The 22,496-nt window shown below is 46.4% G+C and overlaps 1 protein-coding gene across 1 annotated transcript in view; it reads left to right on the top strand.

Moving 5' to 3' along the window:
* Positions 1-22,496, top strand: part of LOC147466133 (Transducin/WD40 repeat-like superfamily protein) — a 95,437-nt gene that overhangs the window by 9,565 nt on the left and 63,376 nt on the right. Inside the window, exon 8 of the mRNA XM_086524248.1 lies at positions 8,989-9,076. Coding sequence (XP_086380374.1) covers positions 8,989-9,076 — 88 coding nt within the window. The remainder of the gene's footprint in view (positions 1-8,988; positions 9,077-22,496) is intronic.

The following is a 22,496-nucleotide window of genomic DNA, read 5'->3' as shown; positions in this document are numbered from 1 at the left end:
TTGTTTTGTTAACCTTGGTAAAACCAAGGTAATGGTGTTTAACACCACAACATAGTGGGTCAGGAGGTCTGCTCCCACCTTTACATATGATTGAGAGACTGTGGAGTATACAGATGCATATACCTATCTCGGGGTGGTCTTCAATGGCCCAGTTTCTCCTTGAGCAGTAAGATTGACCAAAGCTTTAGGGACTTGAGAGGATGTGTTCGCAGGTTTAGTTCAAGGAACCTCAAACAAAGCTTTGACACTCAATTCACTTCTGCCATGCTATACGGAGTGGAGATATAGGGACTATCAGAGGATCATCACAACAGAATTGGCAGTACCGATGGATAGAGATGTATGGAGAGGCCCTTGGTTTTTATGATCTCTCGGATGATTAGGGCCAAGGCCTCAAAACCACATGAGATTATCAGGGCAGATCTCTCTGCCCTTCCGTTGGTAGTGGAGGCGCTCACTCGATCAGGCTTTTTTATGTATAAAAGCTGGGCTCTCCCTAGAGACAGATATGCTTGCTTAGCTTTGGAGTCTTCATGACAGCTGGCATCACAGTGTGTTTGATCATGTTGGTATGCACAGATGTCATCTTGGTTCCAGCTGCATGGCTTTAGTATGGACAGCTACCCTCATTTCAATACTCCTTGGATGCACTTTCCATCTCTCTCACTCGGGCATAGATTACTAGGCTCATCGGGAAGGACTTTGGATACCAGGAGGACATGGATACAGCTGACACACGAGTTGGATATGAAGATGGCTTTCTATAGAGAGCATCTCCTTTAGCTTACAGAGGATGGATTTGTGATCAGACCTGGGTACATGGATACTTATATATCTCATGGGTTACGATGTGCTATTGGTCAGATACGCACATCCTCACACCAGCTAGAGATCGAGACAAGCACATTTCGAGGAGTACCAATCCAGATGAGGACCTGTCAGTTTTGCTAGATGGAGCCTGAGAGAGAATTACATTACATATGTTGTTGCCCAGTATATTATGAGATACGAGGCCGCAGGGCAGGGTTTTGACCTCTCTAGGGTCATGAGATACAAGGATCAGAGATGCCTTGGAATATACTTATTGGAGCTACGAAGGCATAGAGAGGATCTCTTGAGGAGGGGCTTAGAGAGGGAGATACAACTACAATGACATATTACATATTTCTTTCGGCCACATACTGAGGAGTCAGGCTTGAAGACCCCATAGTATAGCGGCACCAGAGGTACATTGCTTGATCGGGTGATAGATTTGGGGTGGTCCCGTGGCCCCAAGATGAGGGGGCCCTCTCAAAATCGAGGAAGACTACAACAGAGGATCCACACCATACTAGCACGACATGGGAGCCGATGTAGATGATGCCTACCTCTACTTCCAGAGAGGCCCCTTATATGTGTCCCTCTCTTCCATGCCATAGGCTACACCCACCCCATCGTGGAATGGAATGCCGTTCCGGAACGGTGTTCCGGAATGGGGGGAATGAGGCGGAACGGCAAAACGCGGGGTGGAACGAGCAAAAGTAGACATTTGGGGGCAACAAAGTGGGCATATTTGGGGCTGTTTGGGGAACATATTTGGTGCAGTTTGAGGGCAAGTTAGGTGGAAGATTTGGGGGCAGTTTTGGGGTTGTTTAGGAGTTTATTTGGGACTAAGTTGAATTGAGGTCATTCAAGCCTCACTTTAGTCGACCGTTCCGGCCCCGTTCCCGTTCCGACCTCCCCTCCTCCTCCTCGTTCCCGTCTCATTCCGTTCCCGTTCCTCGTAACTATGGCGGCGTAAAGAGCTAGAATCGAAGATTATGCATGAGGAAGATGGACACTTTCCTTGCTGGTGTCAAGGATATCCATGAGCAACTTATTTCTGCAGGTGAAGGCATTTCAGACAGTTCCCTTGTGCAGACTGTTCTTGATGCCTTACCAGATTCATACCAGACTTTTGCTAGTACTTGGAGACTAATGACCCAAGGAAATCCTGAAGTTGTCAAGTTTGATACATTATGCACATTGCATGCAAAGTTGGCTAAAGTACCAAATTTTGGTACTTTTTGTCATTGTCTTGGTACTGGTTAGCACCCTTTTGGTACTGGTTAGTATTATTTTAGTTATGGTTAGGGGCAAGTCTTAAGAGACAATCAGTAATTGGAGACCCTGCTGTGCATACTTGTATTTTGGAAGTGAAGGATAGAAAGAACAACAGTAAACCATGAGGACAAAAATATATATTTTGACCAAGAGGAAAAGCATGGACTTGCCCACTTAGGGATTACCAGTGACAAGGGCAAGCATTTTGTCAATGATCTGATCACCACACTGCTAGGCAACTACAAAATCTTCCATCGCAAGTCGTGCTCTTACTATCCCAGAGCAAATGGACAGGTCGAAAGCACCAACAAAGTTCTCATTGCTCTACTTCGCAAGGCTTGTCATCTGCATTCAGCTTCTTGGTCTCAAGCAATCCTCGCCACTGTTTGGGCTTCACACTTCCTACAAAGCAACTACAAACTACACTCCTTTTCAACTGGCTTTTGGGTTAGAAGCAATCGCCCCTTTTGAATTCAACCAATGTCACCATGAAACGCGTTTCGGTAGGTAAGGATAGGTGAAACGTTTCGGGCCTTGAAACGTTTCGCTCACCAAGTGAAACACAAGCCGTTTCACTAACAACAAGTTACCATAGTTTTAGTTTCAAAGTCGCTAAACACACGTTTCGGTCTCACGTTTCACTGTGCTCTCATTTTGGACTGAAACGTTTTGTGGTGAAACACCGCGTTTCAGGGTGAAACGTTTCGGCCTTGAAACGTTTCGCGGTTACGTTGAATTCAACTCCGGCTCCGCTAGGGTGGGCAGTCTCCGTGTCGCAGCAGGGATTGCCTCTGCCAATCTGTCTCGTCCCTCCATGTTGGATGAAACCCGTAGGTTAGCTTCGTACGCGCTACAAGCAGAGCAGCTTCGTCCCAAAGCATGGCATGATCGCCATCTTCGTAAGCCAAAAATAATGGAAGGATCCCGAGTGCTATTGTATCAAGCTAGATATCAGAAAAAAGCAAAGAAGTTGGTCCCACCTTGGCAATGACTATTCAAGGTACAAGAGATTTTGCCACAGGGAGCGGTCCAGTTAGTGACTTTGGGAGGTGTCCCCTTGCCCCTAGTAAATGGCTCCTGAATTAAATGCTATTATCCCTCTTAGTAGGCCGTCTGTAGCTGTTTTGCCATTTGTAGTTGTTTTTGCCTCTAGCATAAGTTCTAGCATCTCCTTTCTCTCTTCTTTCACTTACCCTCTCACCAGAGTATGTGTTATGATGATGTCCTTGCAAACTCTCAGTCTTTGCCATGCCTATCGGTGTCCCCACATTTCCTCTTTCGGTATATTTTCTCTACCACTGTAACTGGGGTGCTTGTTTTGTCCTAAACTTTTTGTAATCGGCTCATTCTTTCCATGCGATTGGACTACCTTGTTGTATTGCCTTGTATTGTCCCGTCTTCTTACTTTTGGCGTTCAAAGTGGGTTCTCTCTAATCAAACTTTCTCATCAAATTGGGCTCTGAGTGTAAAATACTATGGGTCAATAGGAGGCTTTTTCTACGCAGTAATTCTCTTTCACTTCTTCTTTCCAACAGCATGGAGTTCTTTCTTCTTCTTCTTCCCATCGTTTTTTGAGTGTGGATATTGGGTCACTCTATAACCCTTCTCTTCACACCAGCTCTCTAGGTAAAATTCATACCCACTCTCTCTGCTCTCTCTCTCTGTATTACTTCAGATTGCCATGGATTAACTGCGTTTCTCTCTCTTGAGTCACCCCTCGTCCTACAAGTCCCTCTCAACCCCTTGCCCCTACCCACTAACGCTCGTCTCTACCTACCTGTAATCGCCCCTACCCACTAACCCTCGCCCTCTCTACCTTCTCTCGCCGCTCTCTACCTTCACTCGCCCCTCTCTATCCTCCCTCGCCCCTACCCACTAGCCCTCGCCCCTCTCTACCCTCCCTCGCCCCTATCCACTAGCCCTCGCCCCTCTCTATCTTCCCTCGCCCCTACCTAACTGCCCTCACCCCTACCCACTAGTCCTCGCCCCTCTCTACCCTCCCTCACCCCCACCTACCCTCACTCGCCCCTACTCACTGCCTCTCGCCCTCTCTACCCTAACTCGCCCATACCTACCTGTCTCTCGCCTTGCAAGTATACATCAAAATCTCTAATATCTTTGCAAGTATCAGAAAATCAGCAGCTTCGAGTGAAGCACCTTGTCCGACGCTCATTCTGTGGTATGCGCGTGTGTTTCGGATCACACTATGCATGTTACAGCTGTGGCTTCTACAATGTGTATCCCTCTCTCTACTTTTGCCATTTTCACTCCTACCACAGTGACTAGCTCCCACACTCCGCTTGTAGTTGCGTCTTCTCCTATACCTATGTTTGTCGCAGCCACTCCACCCCCTCTACTCCACCAAAGAGGCCTGCTCCCAGTTCACCACCAGCAGTGCCACTTGCTAGTCCTCTCCCACCTGACACTCTCTCATCTGACACTCATGCGGGTTATTTCCAGTTTTGGACTCTACATCACTTTTTCGGCTATCTGAGGACATCTGCAGGAGTCCAGGCAAGCCATTGCTACCATTGAGCTTGGGACAGAGCGGTTAGTTGCTAGTCACTAGCGCCACTCCGCTACATACGCAGCTATGGAGGGTTCTGCGTGTTGCAGACTGCACGATTGCAGATAGAGACGCTACTATTTTTTCTTTGCGACACGCATTGCAAGAAAAGTCTAAAATCATTGACGACCTCCGAGCTCAGATGCAGGGACTTCGGGAAGTGCTACTCCACAGTGATATGGGATTTCAGGCTCTAGTGAGTAGGGGATATAACTGGACTGGGTAGGGGATACAGGTACAAGCTCTTGTTGGGTATGTACAGCCAAGTAGCTCTGCTCATTTCATGGGACGCTCTACACACACTTCTGTCGGATACGACCAGCCTCAGTACTTTACCTACTATCCGTCAGGGCTTCAGCCGTCGGCTTCCTTACCACATATGTAGTCGACATAGAGCATTCCTTGCGATGGCCTTGCTGGTGCACACCGCCATGTCTGTGTTAGTCGACGCCCTGAGTACACTTCAGGCCAGATGCTCCCATCAGCTGCGCAAAAGGTGGTAGCTCTAGTCACCGGGAGCCAGCTCGCCCAGAGCAGCAGAACTCAACAGCAGCAGCCTCCCACCCTCGATTTGATGGCTCTTTCCCCAGAGGCGGATACTTCAGGTGCAGCTGTGGCGACGACTCTTTCTCTCGGGTGACAGGACCGCACTGCTCTGCTCAGTCTTCTTATGTACATATAGTGACTTCTCGGTTCTCTTTGCAGCATAGTGTTATTCTCACCGAGATGTTGAGTGGTTTTGTGGCGGGCAACCTATAGCAGGGCTACAATGTCGCAGGCACTGGACATATAGTTAGTTGTAGTTGAGCTAGGCTGAGTCCACATTGGACGGACTTTTTCCTGGGCAGTGACACGTGGCAGGCATACGGGTGGTGTTACAGCGGACGCGGGGCTAGACCACCACAACCACAGTTTTGAGATAGTCTTTGCTGGATTAGATATTTGTGAGTTGTTGGTGGCTCTTTATGGTTGTATATATCTGTGTTGTTTGGGGTTTTGATTATCCACTTTGTATGGTCTAGCGTCTAGTCTCGAGTTCTGAGTCTAGAGTTCCGCACGATACTGGCACTCTCCCTGCACAATGGAGCCTCGACACCCCATTGAACCTTGAGTCCTGAGCTTGGAGCTGTGTGCGCTGCCAGCCAGAGTTGTATGGTTCTTTGAGCTTGTCGAGTTCCATTGAGTTGAGTCTGCAGTTGTGTTTTGAGTCGTGTCGTGTCTTGAGTCATATTCCACTTCTATGTTTGAGTCATGTTCCTGTGTGATGTTTCTTCTGTTGGAGTGAGGTTTCATACATACTGCATCGAGGAGCACGCACTCTAGAGAGCACGACACCTCTTCCTCGCTACACCTACCTTGGAGGACATTGAACCTCTATAGCCTTTTGGATACAGATGTATTTGTATATGATGCCTCTATTGTCAGAGAGTTCCATTGTATCAGCTCACTCTTTGTATTCCCTTTGTATCAGCTTTCGCCCCACCCCTACACTATTTTCGTTTTAGTTCTTTGTACTTTTTGTACCCAGACCAGGTATTAGATTCACCACATGTAACGTTTTGGTCTCATAGGTCATTTTGGTCTTTTGAAGATGTTAATTTTACATTTCATTTCATTTCATCTCTCTCTCTCTCTCTCTCTTTTCTAGTTCTTTTGTACCCAGACATGGTATTAGATTCACTATTTTGTAACTGATTGGTCTCATAGGTCATTTTGGCCTTTTGAAGACGTTAATATAACATTTCATTTCATTTCTCTCACGCTTCCGCACACGTGCACTCTCATAGACTGCATTCTTGATGGAGAGGTTGTTTGGGTGTAATCAAGGTCCCTCGGATGTACAACTGCCACAGATCTTGTTCTTGAGAGGCATATAAATGTTGAGTTTGGGTTGTACTGAAAAGGCAAGAGCTGTGGTATATTCAGACCATGTGTGCTGAACCCTTTCGACTGTTGGATGTTATCCCAAGACCCGTTCTAATGATTATATTGTTGACCATGCTTAAAAATCTGATGTCATCACAGTACCCGTTTCGACACTTGTATGCGGTGTAATCGAGGACCAATGCTCTTTTCTACAAGGGTATGTGTGATAACTGATCTGGACAGGCTATAGCTAATGATGTGGTAGCAAAATCTGCTATGCTCATGGGGTGACCCCAGGGGTCGAAACGATTCTTAGTAGGAACCCACTGCTGGGCTGGTTGCTTGCCTCTTCGAGGCCTAGGGCAGTGACCCTGGCGGCTTCAATTGTCATGGACCTCTTGCCAACCTTGCTCATCATGTGCAACCGAGGTCGATGATGAGGATCCCTCAAAGCTGCTGCTGTGTGCGACTATGTCTGCTGTCCTCGAGGCTGAGTCTTGGGTCGTTGAGTTGGACAGGGTCTCGGATGAGGGGAAGCCTTAGCCAAGTGTGCCAGCTGACGAGAACCTGGAGTACTCACCCTCTGCGTGATCCATCGATCACCCATTTTCGAGTGAAGAATCTTGTTCAAGAGAGTGGATCTTGAACCAAAACTTGATTTATAGGAATCCCTGACGCCTTAGCGGCTACAAAAGCAAAAGTCCGGGGAGATGCAATATAGGACCCGGTGAGATTCCTTGTCCGAGAAAGCAAGGAGAGGTACTGGTGGCGCAAGCTCGAGAAGCACACAGAAATCAAGACGCCTGCCTTCTGGGCACTCACATCAAATGAAGGGACAAAGCCACGCCGCCAATGTTGAAAGTATAACTATGCATCCCTTAACGTTACGGGGCTCATCTGAAGCACCTTGGCGGCCCCTCAAACTCTCTATGATAATATACCCGACAATGAATTTGCATGTGGATGATCTGGAAGTAGGCAGCCCTGCACCAAATTTTGAACTTCCCTATGCTGGGGCATGTGTCGGCAATCCTGCAAAGGTCTCAGGTTGCATGGAGACAATCGACCTCACATGCTAGGGTCGCTTTCTTCTCCGACAATAGAGAGAGCAAAGTGGTGGCTCTGCAGGGATGGATGAGGGGGCTGCATGAGAGTCCCTGTGAGGAGAGGCCGAGTCGTCCATCTGAGTCTGCTGCTTCTCCTGAGAGTGACTGTGTATGTGAGTGTACCGTGTACATGGGTGTGAACAGGTTTTCAAACTTGGCACAATTGGGGTTCAGAAGGTCATATGATTTTATAAGGTATTCATGTTAATGTTTAATGTTATGTTCTGAAAATGCTTGTTAATGCTTCATGTATCAATGGTCATTTTAGACTTGAATGAGACACAATGCTTGAAGTCACGTTTGATTCAAGGTCTGAATCAAACCCATATGGTACTTTCGTACTAGTCTGCATTTGATTGGCTTTTGAAATACTGTGACGACAACTATCTATTCTAGTGTTGAAGATTCTGAGAAGGTTGTCCTTGTTTTCCCCAACCAATTGGGATGTTTCATCTGCTGAGGCTTTCATAGGGATAGCACAGACAAAACCTTCCCTTGTAAAAACTGGTCTGAGCTTTTCTTAAACACACCAATACCAAACTGAACTGCGATGTATGACCTCAACCTGCTCAAATATCTCATGTTGATGCTTTAGCATGATGGAAATTGTTTGAAGCGATAGGTTTCCTCCTTTTGAAAGTGTTTTTAACCAATTGGAAAAGCCCTCCCTTACAAAGACGGTTGTGGTATTTCTTAAAAACATCAACACCATACAGCGTGTGATTCAAGATCTCAACCTACTCAAATTTCTTATGCTGATACTTCAGCACGATGGTAATTGTGTGAACAAATAGATACTGTCTTAAGGTTTTTTTAGTAAAAAACGTCAAAATTATTCAAATCAAAGCACTAGTAATTATGGAACAGATACTCCATCTTTTTTACTGACGAGGAAACATTTTACGTTTAAACACCTGAAGGGCAGAAACCTCAACGTAGAGATTGGCAGGCTGATTCTTGGTTAGCACTAGGTAGTTGGCTGTACGAATGGTTATTCATGGCATCCTGTTGTGGGCCTGATCTGGACATTTATGACTTTTGATCCGTGGCAAATGCCCAGAAAGGCAGAAACGTGAAGGTTTTTGGTAAGGTCATATATTTGGAAATTGTGTATTAAGTACTAGGTTATCAGGAATACCAAACTCCTAAATTCTCAAATTGGCTTTATGCTATGGACACAATGCATGTTGTGGCTAAAGGAGAATTTTCTGCCAGGTGATAAGTCCTCTACAAAAGCAAATGCTGGTATCAAAATAATATACTTGTTCATTTTATGATGCTAAGTTTGTTCCATTAAAATGTTGATGTGTATGTCTTTAAGATAAGAATTTTGAATCATGGTTTATTTTTAGCGTTTTCCTTTGTCAGGAATTGGCACTCCATTGAGAAGGGGTTTTGGAGGTGTCTGTTTATTGCAATGGTCTCCACGGGGAGATTACCTATTTTCTTCTCACATGTGAGTTTTCATGTTATTCCAATGGTAGCATAACCTTATTATAATTTGGATACATAGTTCAAAACAGTTCTGTCATTTACTTATCTTCAGTTCTCTTTTCCTACATGTTTACAACAAATTCAAGAGTTTTGTATATCCATACAATGAGCTAATTTTCTTCTGTGCAAGCGTTTTCAGATGAAAACCTCAAAACACATTGCCAGCACTTTTTTATCTATTTCAGACATAGTGTTCAAACACCAGTCTTGTGATTAGTCCAAGTAATAGTTGTTTGGCAAAAATTCAATCTATTAAGCCCCACTCAATTGTGAGGTGCCTTGCGGTGCAGTAGAAGAGTTGACCACGACATATGTGCATTCCCCTTTAGGTGGGATGCTGCTTTAAGCCTCTGTAAAATTGTCCCTTGAGAAAGCGGTGTCAAATCGTTATGAAGGACAATGTTTTATTTGTATCCTTGAACCTAGAAAAAGTATCTAACTTGATTCTTTGACCATCATCCCCCTTTGCTCATGTGGTATAACCTAAGGAACAGTTGGCCCTGATGGATACTTTTGATGTTTTGACCAGAGCTCAAAGGGTCGCTCTTGGACCATCTCCTGGGCCAACTACCGACCCTAAGGTACCCTTGTCTACTCCTCAGCAAAAAGGTTCCTTTTGTGGCAAGGCTAGTGTAACCTTGCCAATAGCAAACATCGATGAAGCATTTGTGAGTGCTTTTCACGAGTGACCGTGACGATGTCTACAAATGAATCCTTCCTAGAGCATGCAAACAATCAAGTCGAGAAGATTCTTTGGGGTACCTACAAACAGGTGCTGCTGTATGAGCTGCTTCGTCTCGACCCCACCTTCCAGAGTGACATCTTAGCCTTGATACAGTCCTCCTTACACCATGGGGTAGAGACTAGTGGCATATACCTTCCACTCAAGCAGTCATGTTGGATGGCTCATCCCTCTGCACCTCTTATGGACTACAAAAGCTCTCAGCTCACAATCTCCATTTTAGGTGAGCAATTCACAGGGGTCATTGTGGATGACGATTTGGCCAGATACTTGCTGGATTCACAATGCTTTTCATGTGAGTTTATTGAGGTTAGGGAGCCAGAGGGGCTACCGAGGTAGAAGAAACAGAGGAGATTCTTATACCTGAGTGGATCCTAGCGCACAAGGCAAGGAAAGTGAAGGGTAAGTTGGTTCAGAATTACTTGTTCAAGTTCAAGAACTATTCTGATCTTGATGCGAAATGGATGGAGGAGGAGATTCTCCTCAATTGTTAGAGCTTTACCTCGAGGCTTTTGGTTTGATTACGACCCTTTCAAATGTGCACGTTGATTCAACATTTGAGTCTAGTGTCCTTTCTGTGTATTTCAGATTCTTCCAAATGGTGCGGTACAACTCCACACCCTGCAAGGCGACACATTTTCTCTAGTCAATGGCTCTAGGCTCAAACTACATCAATTATCCCCATAAGAAACATAATATCTGCGGAGGACCATAAAAATGGGGAGCAAGCTTTACAAAAACATTGGTGTCAACTTTTTTAATTTTGCACCTTTCAATTGAAAGCACAACATAATTACCTTCCTTTAAATGCATGTGTTTGGCAATGTTTGTTAGCATGTTTAGTGTGAAGTTCCTATGAATTCTTGATAGCAAAATGAACACTTAATAAATGTCATGAAAATTTGCAGTAAAACTACCAGCAACATGCACAATGTTAGAAAGACGTGAAGCTTGATGAGAAGAATAATGACCATACACACTTTCAAAGTAAGATTTATCTGTAGCAGTCATCCATCGTGATTCCTTTAGACTTTCGTCTACATTCCCTTTCTGGTGCCATGTCACAGAATCTGTCACCGCACCCTTTGTCTCTCCCAAGATGTGCTAGAGTTACACCACTTCGCTGCTTCATGATGGACTTAGGGATTCTTGTAAGGTGAGTGTGTCTCTTTTGTTGGCCACCCACTGCATACCCATCTAGGGTGCATCTGGTTCTGGCCGGACGCTTTTGGTCCGGTCGCCTAGTTTTGGTCCTGTGCCCATTTGTCCTTTTTTCATAGGTTTTTCCATATTTACAGATTGTTGGGTTTATTGGTGGACACTGCTCGACCCAGCTCTCATCCGCTATATATACAGAGAGGCTGGGGGCACTTGTCTCGACTCTTGCATTGTTGTATCTGTGTGTAGCGAGGAAAAGGTGTCATCTCTCTAGAGTGGATGCTCCTCAGTGCAGTATGCATGAAACCTCACTCCAACAGAAGAAACATCACACAGGAACATGACTCAAACACAAAAGTGGAATATGACTCAAGACACGATACGACTCAAAACACAACTGCAGACTCAACTCAATGGAACTCGACAAGCTCAAAGAACCATACAACTCTGGCTGGCAGCACACACAGCTCCAAGCTCAGGACTCAAGGTTCAATGGGGTGTCGAGGCTCCATTGTGCAGGGAGAGTGCCAGTATCGTGCGGAACTCTAGACTCAGAACTCGAGACTAGACGCTAGACCATACAAAGTGGATAATCAAAACCCCAAACAACACAGATATATACAACCATAAAGAGCCACCAACGGCTCACAAATATCTAATCGAGCTAAGAGTATCTCAAAACTCTGGTCGTGGTGGTCTGGCCTCGCATCCGATAGAACACCACCCTTATGCCTGCCACGTGTCATTGCCCAGGCAAAAGTCCGTCTAGTGTGGACTCAACCCAGCCCAACTGCAATTGTCTGTCTGTCCAGTGCCTGCGAGAGTAGCCCTGCTACAGGTTGCCCGCCACAAAACCACTCATCGTCTCAGTGAGAGTAACACTATGTTGCAAAGAGAATCGAGAAGTCACTATCTGTACAGAAGAAGACTGAGCAGAGCAGTGCGGTCTTGTCACCCGAGAGAAAGAGTCGTCGCCACAGCTGCACTTGAAGTATCCGCCTCCGGGGAAAGAGCCATCAAATCGAGGGTGGGAGGCTGCTGCTGTTGAGTTCTGCTGCTCTGGGCGAGCTGGCTCCCGGTGACTAGAGCTGCCACCTTTTGCGCAGCTGATGGGAGCATCTGGCTTGAAGTGTACTCTGGGCGTCGACTAACATAGACATGGCGGTGTGTACCAGCAAGGCCGTCGCAAGGAATGCTCTATGTCGATTGCATATGTGGTAAGTAAGCCGACGATTGAAGCCCCTGAGGATAGTAGGTAAAGTGGTGAGGTTGGGTGTATCCGACAGAAGTGTGTGTAGAGGGTTCCATGAAATGGGCAGAGCTACCTGGTTGTACATATCCAACAAAAGCCTTGTTATGTCCCGCTTGCAGGAGAGGGGATCTAGCTTAGACGCCGTCGGGATGGGCGTCCAATGTCCGACTGACGTAGTGTGAACCTGGCCAGTGTGGCCGGTCATTATTATAAAAGGGAGGCCAAAGCCTCATTTGCAATTATCAGCCCCCACTGGTAGAGTGCCAGTGGTTAGCCCGTGAGGCTAGGAGTGTGCGAGATCACCTCGAGGAGGTGAGGCCGGGTGGTATGGGACGCTCGGTCTTACAGGTGCACGTCTACGTCCTCGGAGGCTAGCCCCAACACGGGGGAGTTGCCGTATGGTCGTGATGGTCGGGTGGTTCATCTGACGCGTGTCTGTACGCGGTAAGTGTAGCCGGGAGATCCACTCCTCGCGTTTCTGTCATGGTATCGGGAGATCCACTCTGCGCGTTCGTTTCATGGTATCAGAGCCGGCTTGGCTATGCGAACGACCGTGTGCACACCTACGGATCGGTTTGAGTTGGGGAACCTCAATTTCTTTTATTTTTTAGTAATTAATTGCTGAAATTACTTATTTTTCTTCTCGAAACCATGTTTGCAGGTGCAAATTAATGCTTTGTTTTTTATTTTTGATAAAAATAAGCAAATTAGCAGGTGAAAGTGCTGAAAATTAGAGGATTTTTATTAATTTTCTTGGTTTTCGATGAAAATCAGTAAATTTCTTGTTGAATTGTTGATATTACATTAAAAATCAGCATAGAGTAATTTCATTAATCCTCCTCTGTGATCCTCCCTTCCTGAGAGAGAGAGAGAGAGAGAGAGAGAGAGAGAGAGAGAGAGAGAGAGAAAGAGTTACCTCTCTCCTTGTAAGTCTGCAGGGAAGCGTGAGGGAAGGGCTGAAAGAGAGTAGCGCAAGGTTTCTTTTGCTGCATCCGAGGGCATTGCCTTTCTCCAGCGTGGAGGGCATGTTGCGCTCGCTCCTATGTGGCACCTCTTATGCGTGCTGGGCACGAGTAGGCACGCGTAGGCCTGCTCCCCTTTCCTCTCCGCGTGTCACGGCAAGGCAGCTTACGGCTGAGTTTAATTCTCCTGTTTCTCTCCCACCGCTTCTCTCTCTCATCTGTTTGAGCTCACGCCCCTGCGGTCACTTGCATGCCTCCATATGCTCCCTTGACGCGGTCGAGTGTGAATTTCATCGTTTCGCAACGCGAAAAATCCGAATTCAATCGAATTTTGATATTTCTCTTGGTGTCCCGCGATGGAGTCCTCCAGCTTTGATTTACGAGGCGAGTGCATTCTAGGTAAGAAATTATTTTCTGTTTTTGTGCGCCATTTTCATGGAATATAAACATTAATATTTGTCATCTCGAGAGGCTTTACATAGCCTTCTAATACTTATATTTTGCTCCCGAAAACACAGCTCAGTCGACGACTGTGAAGTTTTCTTTGAGCGGATTTGAAAGACAATTGCGAGGAAATTGTCTTTCAAGACATAGCTTTTTATTTATGCGGCAAGACATGCCACAATTGCGTATTTCTCTTTGTAAGTGATTGATTGTACATATCCTTTTGGTAATGTCAATTGTCACTGCTCTTGCAATGCTTAAAGATATCAAGTCTTCCAAAGTGGACTTTTACTTATATGATCCATGTTTACTGTTTCGTCACTGCTTTGGAAATGTTCAAAGATATACAGTCTTCTGATGTCGACTTTTATCAATGTGTACCATATGCTTGGTTTGATTTATTAGTTGCTTGGTACTTCTGTCATTGAATTTTGTAAAAATGTTTCATGTTCTTCTGTTGAACTTCGGGATTTCGACGAGTCCAAACTTATCCAAGAAATCATGATTGATTTCAAGGATGTTTTTCCTGATGATCTACCTCATGGTTTGCCGCTTTCGATAGGAGTAGATCATGGCATTGAGTTGGTGGCTGGTAGTCAACCCTTCTCAAAGCAACCCTATCGGTTTAGTAAAACCGAGAACGAAATTCAGCGACAGCTGAAAGATTATCTCGACAGGGGTTTTGTTCGGCCAAGTGAATTCCCGTGGGAGCGCCAATGTTACTTTCTCAAAAGAAGGATAACACTATGCGCTTTTGGGTGGATTACAAGGTCTTGAATAAGCTCACGGTCAAGAATAAGTATCTGCTGTCGCGTATGGACGATCTGATAGGTCGGCTCCATGGAGCATTGTATTTTACAAAGATAGACCTGCGATCAGGCTATCATCAGATATGGATCAAACTGGAAGATGTTCATAAGATAGGTTTCCATACGTGTTATGGTCTCTATGAGTTTTTGGTCTTGCCGTTTGGTTTGACCAATGCTCCCGATACGTTTCAACAAATGATGAATGATCTGCCGAGACCGTTTCTAGGCAACTTTGTTGTTGTATTTCTCGATGACATCTTGATCTACAACCGAAGTTTGTCTGAGCATTTAGCGCATTATGCATATACGCGCTGTTCTCGAGGTACTGAGAACTAAGAAGTTTTTTGCTAAGACTTCCAAGTGTGAATTCTTCAAGAAAGACTTTCGTAAATTTATCAAGGACTACTCCAAAGTTGCTGCTCCACCTACGCAACTTTTAAAAGGAGGGGTAAAAGGAGCGAAGACTTGGGTCCTTACCATAAAGGTAACCCCCTTGTGGTATGGAATGAGCGTCTTGACGAGATCTTTCGGACACTAAAGCACTTGGTGACTACCGCGCCAATATTGCACATTTTGTGGATCCTAGCAAACCGTTTGTGGTTGAAACGAATGCCAGTGATTATGCCATTGGTGCGGCGTTATACCAGGATGGACGTCTTGTTGCGTTTGAAAGTAAGAAACTTTCTGACGCTGAGATATGTTATCCAATGTATGAGAAGGAGCTTTACGCCGTAGTCCACGCCTTGAGAAAATGGCGGCACTACTTGTATGGCTCTACGTTTGTTGCATGGACAGATTATCACTCCTTGCGCTATGTCTGTGATCAGGGTGATTTCAGAGGCTGGAAGGCTAGATGGGTTGAGCTTATGCAAGAGTTTGACTTTGAGGTTTGTTATGGAAAAGGATCCAGCAATGGAGTTGCCGATGCACTCAGCAGGATTCCCGAGGTTAATGCCTTGTCTATGGCTGAACTCTCGACGGATTTCTATCTCTTTCTCCGAGGGCTATGTCGTTCCAAAAGCTGTTTTGGTAAGATATGGAACGAGGTTGAAGCGGGGCATGACTCGTGTACAGGCTTGGGTGGTTCGCAGACCCAAGTGAGTCGTGCTGGAGAGACGAGACAACGACAATATTCCATTAGAGGTAGACTATTGTTTGGAAATGAAAAAGTCTCGTCGCGAAAATGGATAAGGTTCGACAAAGGATTTTGCCACGATGTTCCTAGCGCTGGGCACCCAGGCATCCAAAGAACTTTGGCTTTGGTCAAGCGATATTTCTATTGGCCAAGGATGCGCTCTTACATAGAGAGCTATGTGAAGAGATGCACTCAGTGTCAGGTCAATAAGGCAGAGCGCCTTAAGAAAGCTAGCCTGCTACATCCATTGGAAATCCCAAATGCCAAGTAGCAAAGTATTTCCATGTACTTCATCGTTGGTTTGCCAAATACCAGTCTGGGCAATGATGCCATTTGGGTTGTGGTCGATAGACTCACAAAAATGGCGAAATTTATACCAACGAAGTCGATAGTAAAAAGCCATGAATTGGCGGATTTATTTGTCGATCAACTTTACAAGCTATATGGTCTGCCAGAGGATATTGTCAGTGATCAAGATACTAAGTTCATTGGCCAATTTTGGCAAGATGTGTTTGCTCATCTTCAGACGAAGTTGAGTATGTCGTCATCTCACCATCCCGAGTTCGACAGACAAATTGAGAGGATGAATCAGACGCTAGAAGACACGTTGAGAGCATATGTCTCTCATCGACAATTTGATTGGGAAATCCACAATTAGAGTTTGCCTACAATAATAGCAAGCATTCTGCTATTGGATTTAGCCCATTCATGCTGATGTATGGATTTGAGCCTATATCCCCGATTGCTCTTGCCATAGAGAAAGTCAAGGAATGCCAAGCTCGTGATTTCTTGTATGACATGCAAGAAATGCTCGAATTGGCTAAGGATAGTATACGAATGGCTCATGATCAAGTCACCACTTATGCTAATCAAAAGAGATCTCCAAGGATTGTGGTCCATTCTTGATCACAAAGAAAATTGGCCAAGTTGCCTATAAACTGGCTCTTCCTTTGGATGTTAGTGTTCATCCAGTGTTTCATGTCAGCCGCCTTAAAGAAAAATTAGGCGAAGCCGACGTTGTTGTGCTTATCGAGGAAAATATAACAAGATATGCAAAATGAGTATATTCCTAGAGAACCAGAGGTAGTTTTAGATCATCGTACCCGTCATTCGTGCCAAAAGGCTTATGACGAGTACTTGATTAAATGGAAAGGCCAATCTGAAAGGTTCGCTACTTGGGAATCGATTAGAGCTTTGAAAGCTCAGTATCTCCACTTCATTGATGAGGACATCAATGGTTCTTAAGGGGGGAAGTATATTATGTCCCGCTCGTACGTAGGAGAGGGGATCTAGCCTAGACGTCGTCAAGATGAACATCCATTGTCTGGGCGGACGTAGTGTAAACCCGGCCTATGTGGCCGACCATTATTATAAAAGGGAGGCCAAGGCCTCATTTGCAATTATCGACCCCCACTGACAGAGTGCCAATGGTTAGCCCGTGAGGCTAGGAGTGCGTGAGGTCACCTCGAGGAGGTGAGGCCGAGTGGTATAGGATGCTCGATCTTACAGGTGCACGCCTAGACGCGTGTTTGTAGGCGGTCCGTGTAGCCGAGAGATCCACTCGACGCGTGCGTTTCATGGTATTGGGAGATCCACTCCGCGTGTTGATTTTAAGCCTGTACTTGTATTCCCTGTCCTGTCCAGCCATATCCCCTATTCACTGGAGCCTGAAATCCCATATCACTGTGGAGTAGCACTTCTCGAAGTCCCTGCATCTGAGCTCTGAGGTCGTCAATGATTTTAGACTTTTCTTGCAATGTGTGTCGCAAAGCAAAAATAATAGCGTCTCTATCTGCAATCGCGCTCTCTGCGACACGCATAGAGCCCTCCATAGCTGCGTATGTAGCGGAGTGGCACTGGTGAGTAGCAGGCAACCGCTTTGCCCCAAGCTCAATGGTAGCAATGGCTTGCCTAGACTCCTGCAAAATATCCTCAGATAGTGGAAAAAGTGATGTAGAGTCCGAAACTGTGGAATAACCTGCAGCAGTGTAAGGTGGGAGAGTGTCAAGTGGGAGAGGGCTGGCAAGTGGCACTGCTGGTGGCGAACTGGGGCATGCCTCTCTAGTGGAGTAGAGACAGGTGGAGTGGCAACAGGGATAGGTATAGGAGAATAAGCAACTGCAAGCGGGGCGCGAGAGCTAGTCACTGTGGTAGGAGTGAAAATGACAGAAGTAGAGAGAGGGACATACATTGTAGAATCCACAGCCGTAACATGCGTAGTGTGATCCGAAACAACCCGAGCATACCACAGAACAAGTAGCGGGAGTAGATGATGAGCGTCGGACAAGGTGCTTCACTCGAAGCTGTTGATTCTCTGATACTGGCAACGAGATTCGGGATTCTGCTATATCCTTCACCACTCTGGCCCTTTTCTTTGTTTTCTTCTCAAGTAGACCTGCTGTATGGGCAATGGATTTCCCTTGTGCTTTGGAGTGCGTACTCTACATCTACATCTACATCCACAGGGCTTATATGTATGTTAATAACCCAAGCCAACATAGGAGTTGCAAAGCACTGAAAGCTGTACTGTACCGACTGCGCCTGGGCTCGTAACCTCTTAGCTCGGGATTGCAAAGAAGTGTAAAGAATCTGGTGAAATCCACAAGGTATTGTGTGGATCAGACAGTAGAGTCCTTCATAGTGGGAAAATAGTGTGGGCTAACTTTTGTTTGATTCTTTGGCATCTCTAAGTAAAAAGTAATACTTAAAGACATTCCACAACTCTTTATTCCGTGCATAGTCTGGGTGATCAGAGTGTAGCAACTCCTCACACGCCTGAACTGTGGCATCTTGGAAAGCTTGGAGTATGTGCGCGTGGCCGGTTTCAAAGATGGGACGGTGGTCTTTCCCAATGCATGACCAATCCTGGTAGGGGTAAGGTTGTGGCTCCACACTTTGGGAAAACGGTTCAAAAGCTCGTGTACCATATCTCCAGGCACAATAGTGGGTAATTCCGCAATCGCTAATGCAGTCAGACCTAGTTGTTGCAATTGATCCTGAGAAAGATATCCTTCAGAGAAGGATGAGGTAGCTGCAGGTGAAAGTTTACTGTGAAAGGTGCTTGACTTTTGGACTGGAGGTCTGTTGATTGCATGACGTAACACATTTTGTGCCCCCTTTCTTATGTTTTTTGGATCCACCCTTTGGTTGCTAGAAGGCCCTGATTCTGATTCTGAGTTGGAATCCCGATCCACCATGTGAGAGGGTACTCTGTAACTCTCGTCACTGGCTTCATTTAGAAGTCTTCTTAGTAACCCTATGACTGCTGTGATCAGATTCCGCTTCCTCTGCAGAACTACTTTGACTTTCCCTTCGCGTAGGCTTTTTGCACAAAACTTCCCGCGGTATTTGCCGACTACTACTTGCCATGTTATCTTAGTAACCACTCTGATGGACACAAGAAAATTACACTCAGCAAGCTTATACTGTTCTGTACCACAAAAGCTTACAGTCCACGCGCAATCCTACAAAAGCATACATACATAACCTTGTAGATTATGATGAGAGCAGATGCAGACTGAAAGAAAGTAGGTTTTCCGGGGTTGCAATGTCTGCTGGAGAACGAACTTGTAGGTATGTGTTGGCGCTATAACTGCTTTTGCGATAGCTGAGAGTAGAGGAGAGTACGACGAGGGTGCTCAGATAGAGCCTTAATTGAAAAGGAAAAGGAAGAGGGATCAGCGGGTAGATAGGGTGAGGAGTACAGAGTGGGCAGATAGGGGTGTAGAGGATAGAGAGGAGGAGGGGGTGCGCAAGGCGAGAGACAGGTAGGTCTGGGCGAGGTAGGGGAGAGAGGGCGAGAGGCAGTGGGTAGGGGCGAGGGAGGTTGGGTAGGGGCGAGTGAAGGTAGGTAGGGGCGAGGTCTAGTGGGTAGGGGCGAGGGAGGGTAGAGAGGGGCGAGGGGTAGTGGGTAGGGGCGAGGGAGGGTAAAGAGGGGCGAGGGCTAGTGGGTAGGGGCGAAGGAAGAGAGGGTCGAGGGTTAGTGGGTAAGGGCGAGTGAAGGTAGAGAGGGGCAAGGGTTGGTGGGTAGGGGTGAGTGAAGGTAGAGAGGGGCAAGGGTTAGTGGGTAGGGGTGATTACGGGTAGGTAGAGGCGAACGTTAGTGGGTAGGGGCAAGGGGTGACTCAGGAGAGAGGGCAAAACGCAGCTAATCAATGGAAATGTGAAGTACTACACAAAGAGAGCAAAGAGAGTGGTATGAATTTTACCATGAGAGATGGTGTAAAGAGAAGGGTTATAGAGTGACCCAATATCCGCACTCAGAAAACTATGGGAGGAAGAGGAAGGAACTCCGTGTTGCTAGAAGGAATAAGTGACAAAGAATTACTGCGTAGAAAAAGCCTCCTAATGATCCATAGTGTTTTACACTGAGAGCCCAATTTGATGAGAACGTTTGATTAGAGAGAACCCCATTTTGAGCGCCAAAAGTGTAATACAACAAGGTAGTCCAATCACATGGAAAGAATGAGCCGATTACAAGAAGTTTAGGACAAAACAAGCACCCCAGTTACAGTGGTAGAGAAAGTATACCGAAGGAGGAAATGTGGGGACACCTATAGGCATGGCAGAGAGTGAGAGTTTGCAAGGACATCATCATAACACATGCTCTGGTGAGAGGGTAAGTGAAAGAAGAGAGAAGGAGATGCTGGAACTTATACTAGAGGCAGACACAACTACAGATGGCTAAACAGCTACAGATGGCTTACTAAGAGGATAATAGCATTTGATTTTTGAGCCACTTACCAGTGGCAAGGGGACACCTTCCAAAGTCAATAACTGGACCGCTGTAACGTGAATGGTCCTTGCCAAGCTGCGACCAACTTTTTTGCTTTTTTCTAATAGCTAGCTTGATACAGTAGCACTAGTGATTCTTTCATTATTTTTGGCTTACGAAGATGGCGATCATGCCATTCTTTGGGACGAAGCTGCTCTGCTTGCAACGCGTACAAAGCTAACCTGCGGTTTTCATCCAACATGTAGAGACGAGACAGATTGGCAGAGGCAATCCTTGCTGTGACAAGGAGACTGCCCACCCTAGTAGAGCGCGTAGACTGCCCACCCTAGCAAAGCCATAGTTGAATTCAAAAGGGGCGATTGCTTCTAACCCAAAAGCCAGTTGAACAAGAGTGTAGTTCGTAGTTTCTTTGTAGGAAGTGCGATAGCCCAAATAGTGGCGAGGATTGCTTGAGCCCAAGAAGCTGAATGCAGATGACAAGCCTTGCAAAGTAGAGCAATAAGAACTTTGTTGGTGCTTTCTGCCTGCCCATTTGCTCTGGGATAGTAAGAGCACGACTTGTGATGGAAGATTTTGTAGTTGCCTAGCAGTGTGGTGATCAGATCATTGACAAAATGCCTGCCCCTGTCACTGGTAGTCTCTAAGGGACACCCAAACCTGCAAAATATATTCTCATACAAGAACTTCGCTAGTGTAGAGCTAGTGCAATCAATCGTTGCTAGAACCTTTGCCCATTTAGTGGCATAATCTGTAGCCACAAGCAAATACTTTAGATTACCTGGTTGAGCCGGCGGAGAAATTGGACCCACAAAGTCAAAACCCCATCTTTCAAATGGCAACCATGCCATGGATACTTGTAAGGGACGGTTTGATTGCTTACCAGGTTTAGGTGCACAGCACTGACATACATCACATACCTTCACATGAGAAATGGCATCCCGAAACGGGCCACCATAAGCCACTCTGTAGAATTTTCTGAGGTGTAACGTGACCAGGATAATGGCCACCACTGGGACCGCTGTGGGCATCCTCTAAAATAGACTCCATTTCATGGGGAGAGACACACCGACTCAGAACACCATCTGGTCCAGCCTTATAGAGCTGACTGCCAATCAAAGTGCATGGGCGAGATTTTAACAGTAATCTGCGTTTCTGCAATGGAGAGCATTCTTTGGGAACATGCCAGTGGATAACAAGTATAGAACAGCTCGCTGCTGTTGCTCACCCCCCCCCGCGGCCCTGCGCATGCACATGCAGCCCCCTCTCTCGCCATTGCTCACACTCCCCCCCTCTCCTCCCTTGCGCTGCGCTCTGCCCGCTGCGTGCCTTGCGCGCCGCTGCTCCCAGTGCGAAGCCAGCCCGTCTCAACCGTGCGCCTCCCCAGCCTCAGCCCCGCGCTCTCCCATCCCTACCTTGTGCCTTCGCGTCACATTCTCAATGTTATCCGCCTTCGCTTCACATTCTCAGCTCGCAGTTAGGCGAGTTTTCAGCCTATTATGGTCTCCTCGTCACCATCGCCCTTCTCGATTCAGCAGCTGACACAGAATGGTGGCTTCTTCTCCACCTCAGAGGGACTCTACAGTAGCCTCCTCGCCCGACACCGTGCAGCCGACCCTTCAACTTACTCTCTCGCTAGAAGAGCAAGCGAGCTTGATGGCCGAAGTTGAACGCTTGCAAGCCACTTCAATTATCTGCAAGATCATAGGCACTCGTCCCAGTCAGGGCGAGGTTTGGGATCTACTTTAGGCCTGCCTTCTCTTTGATGTGGGCAAGATCACCGATGTCCAGATCCTTGGAAGAGTGTACTACCAGATAGAGTTCGAGTCTCAAGAGATGACGACCAAGGTGATTTTGATGAGCCTGCTCGGCATCCGAGCACCTCGAGCTTACTTTAGACGATGGCATCATGGTTTTGACCCTACTACATATGTGCTTGAGGAGGAGGCCGACTTGCCGATCACGGTCTGTTTCCCAAGCCTGAGGCGTGAGTACCTCCCTCTTCTCCCCATGATTGGTTCCATCGGTGGGTTTCTCCTTCTCGCTGTGCGGTAAGGATCCTACAGAGTGGACCCTGCACACAGTTCTCGACTGGCTCCAGATTGAGGCTACTGAGTTCTCACACCACACAGGGGACTTACGGGTGAC

This window comes from Adiantum capillus-veneris, chromosome 1 (genome assembly GCF_014529385.1).
Source record: "Adiantum capillus-veneris isolate H3 chromosome 1, ASM1452938v2, whole genome shotgun sequence".
Classification (NCBI taxonomy): domain Eukaryota; kingdom Viridiplantae; phylum Streptophyta; class Polypodiopsida; order Polypodiales; family Pteridaceae; genus Adiantum; species Adiantum capillus-veneris.
Note: the sequence above shows the minus strand (reverse complement) of the source record. Positions and strands in the feature narration are given on the sequence as shown.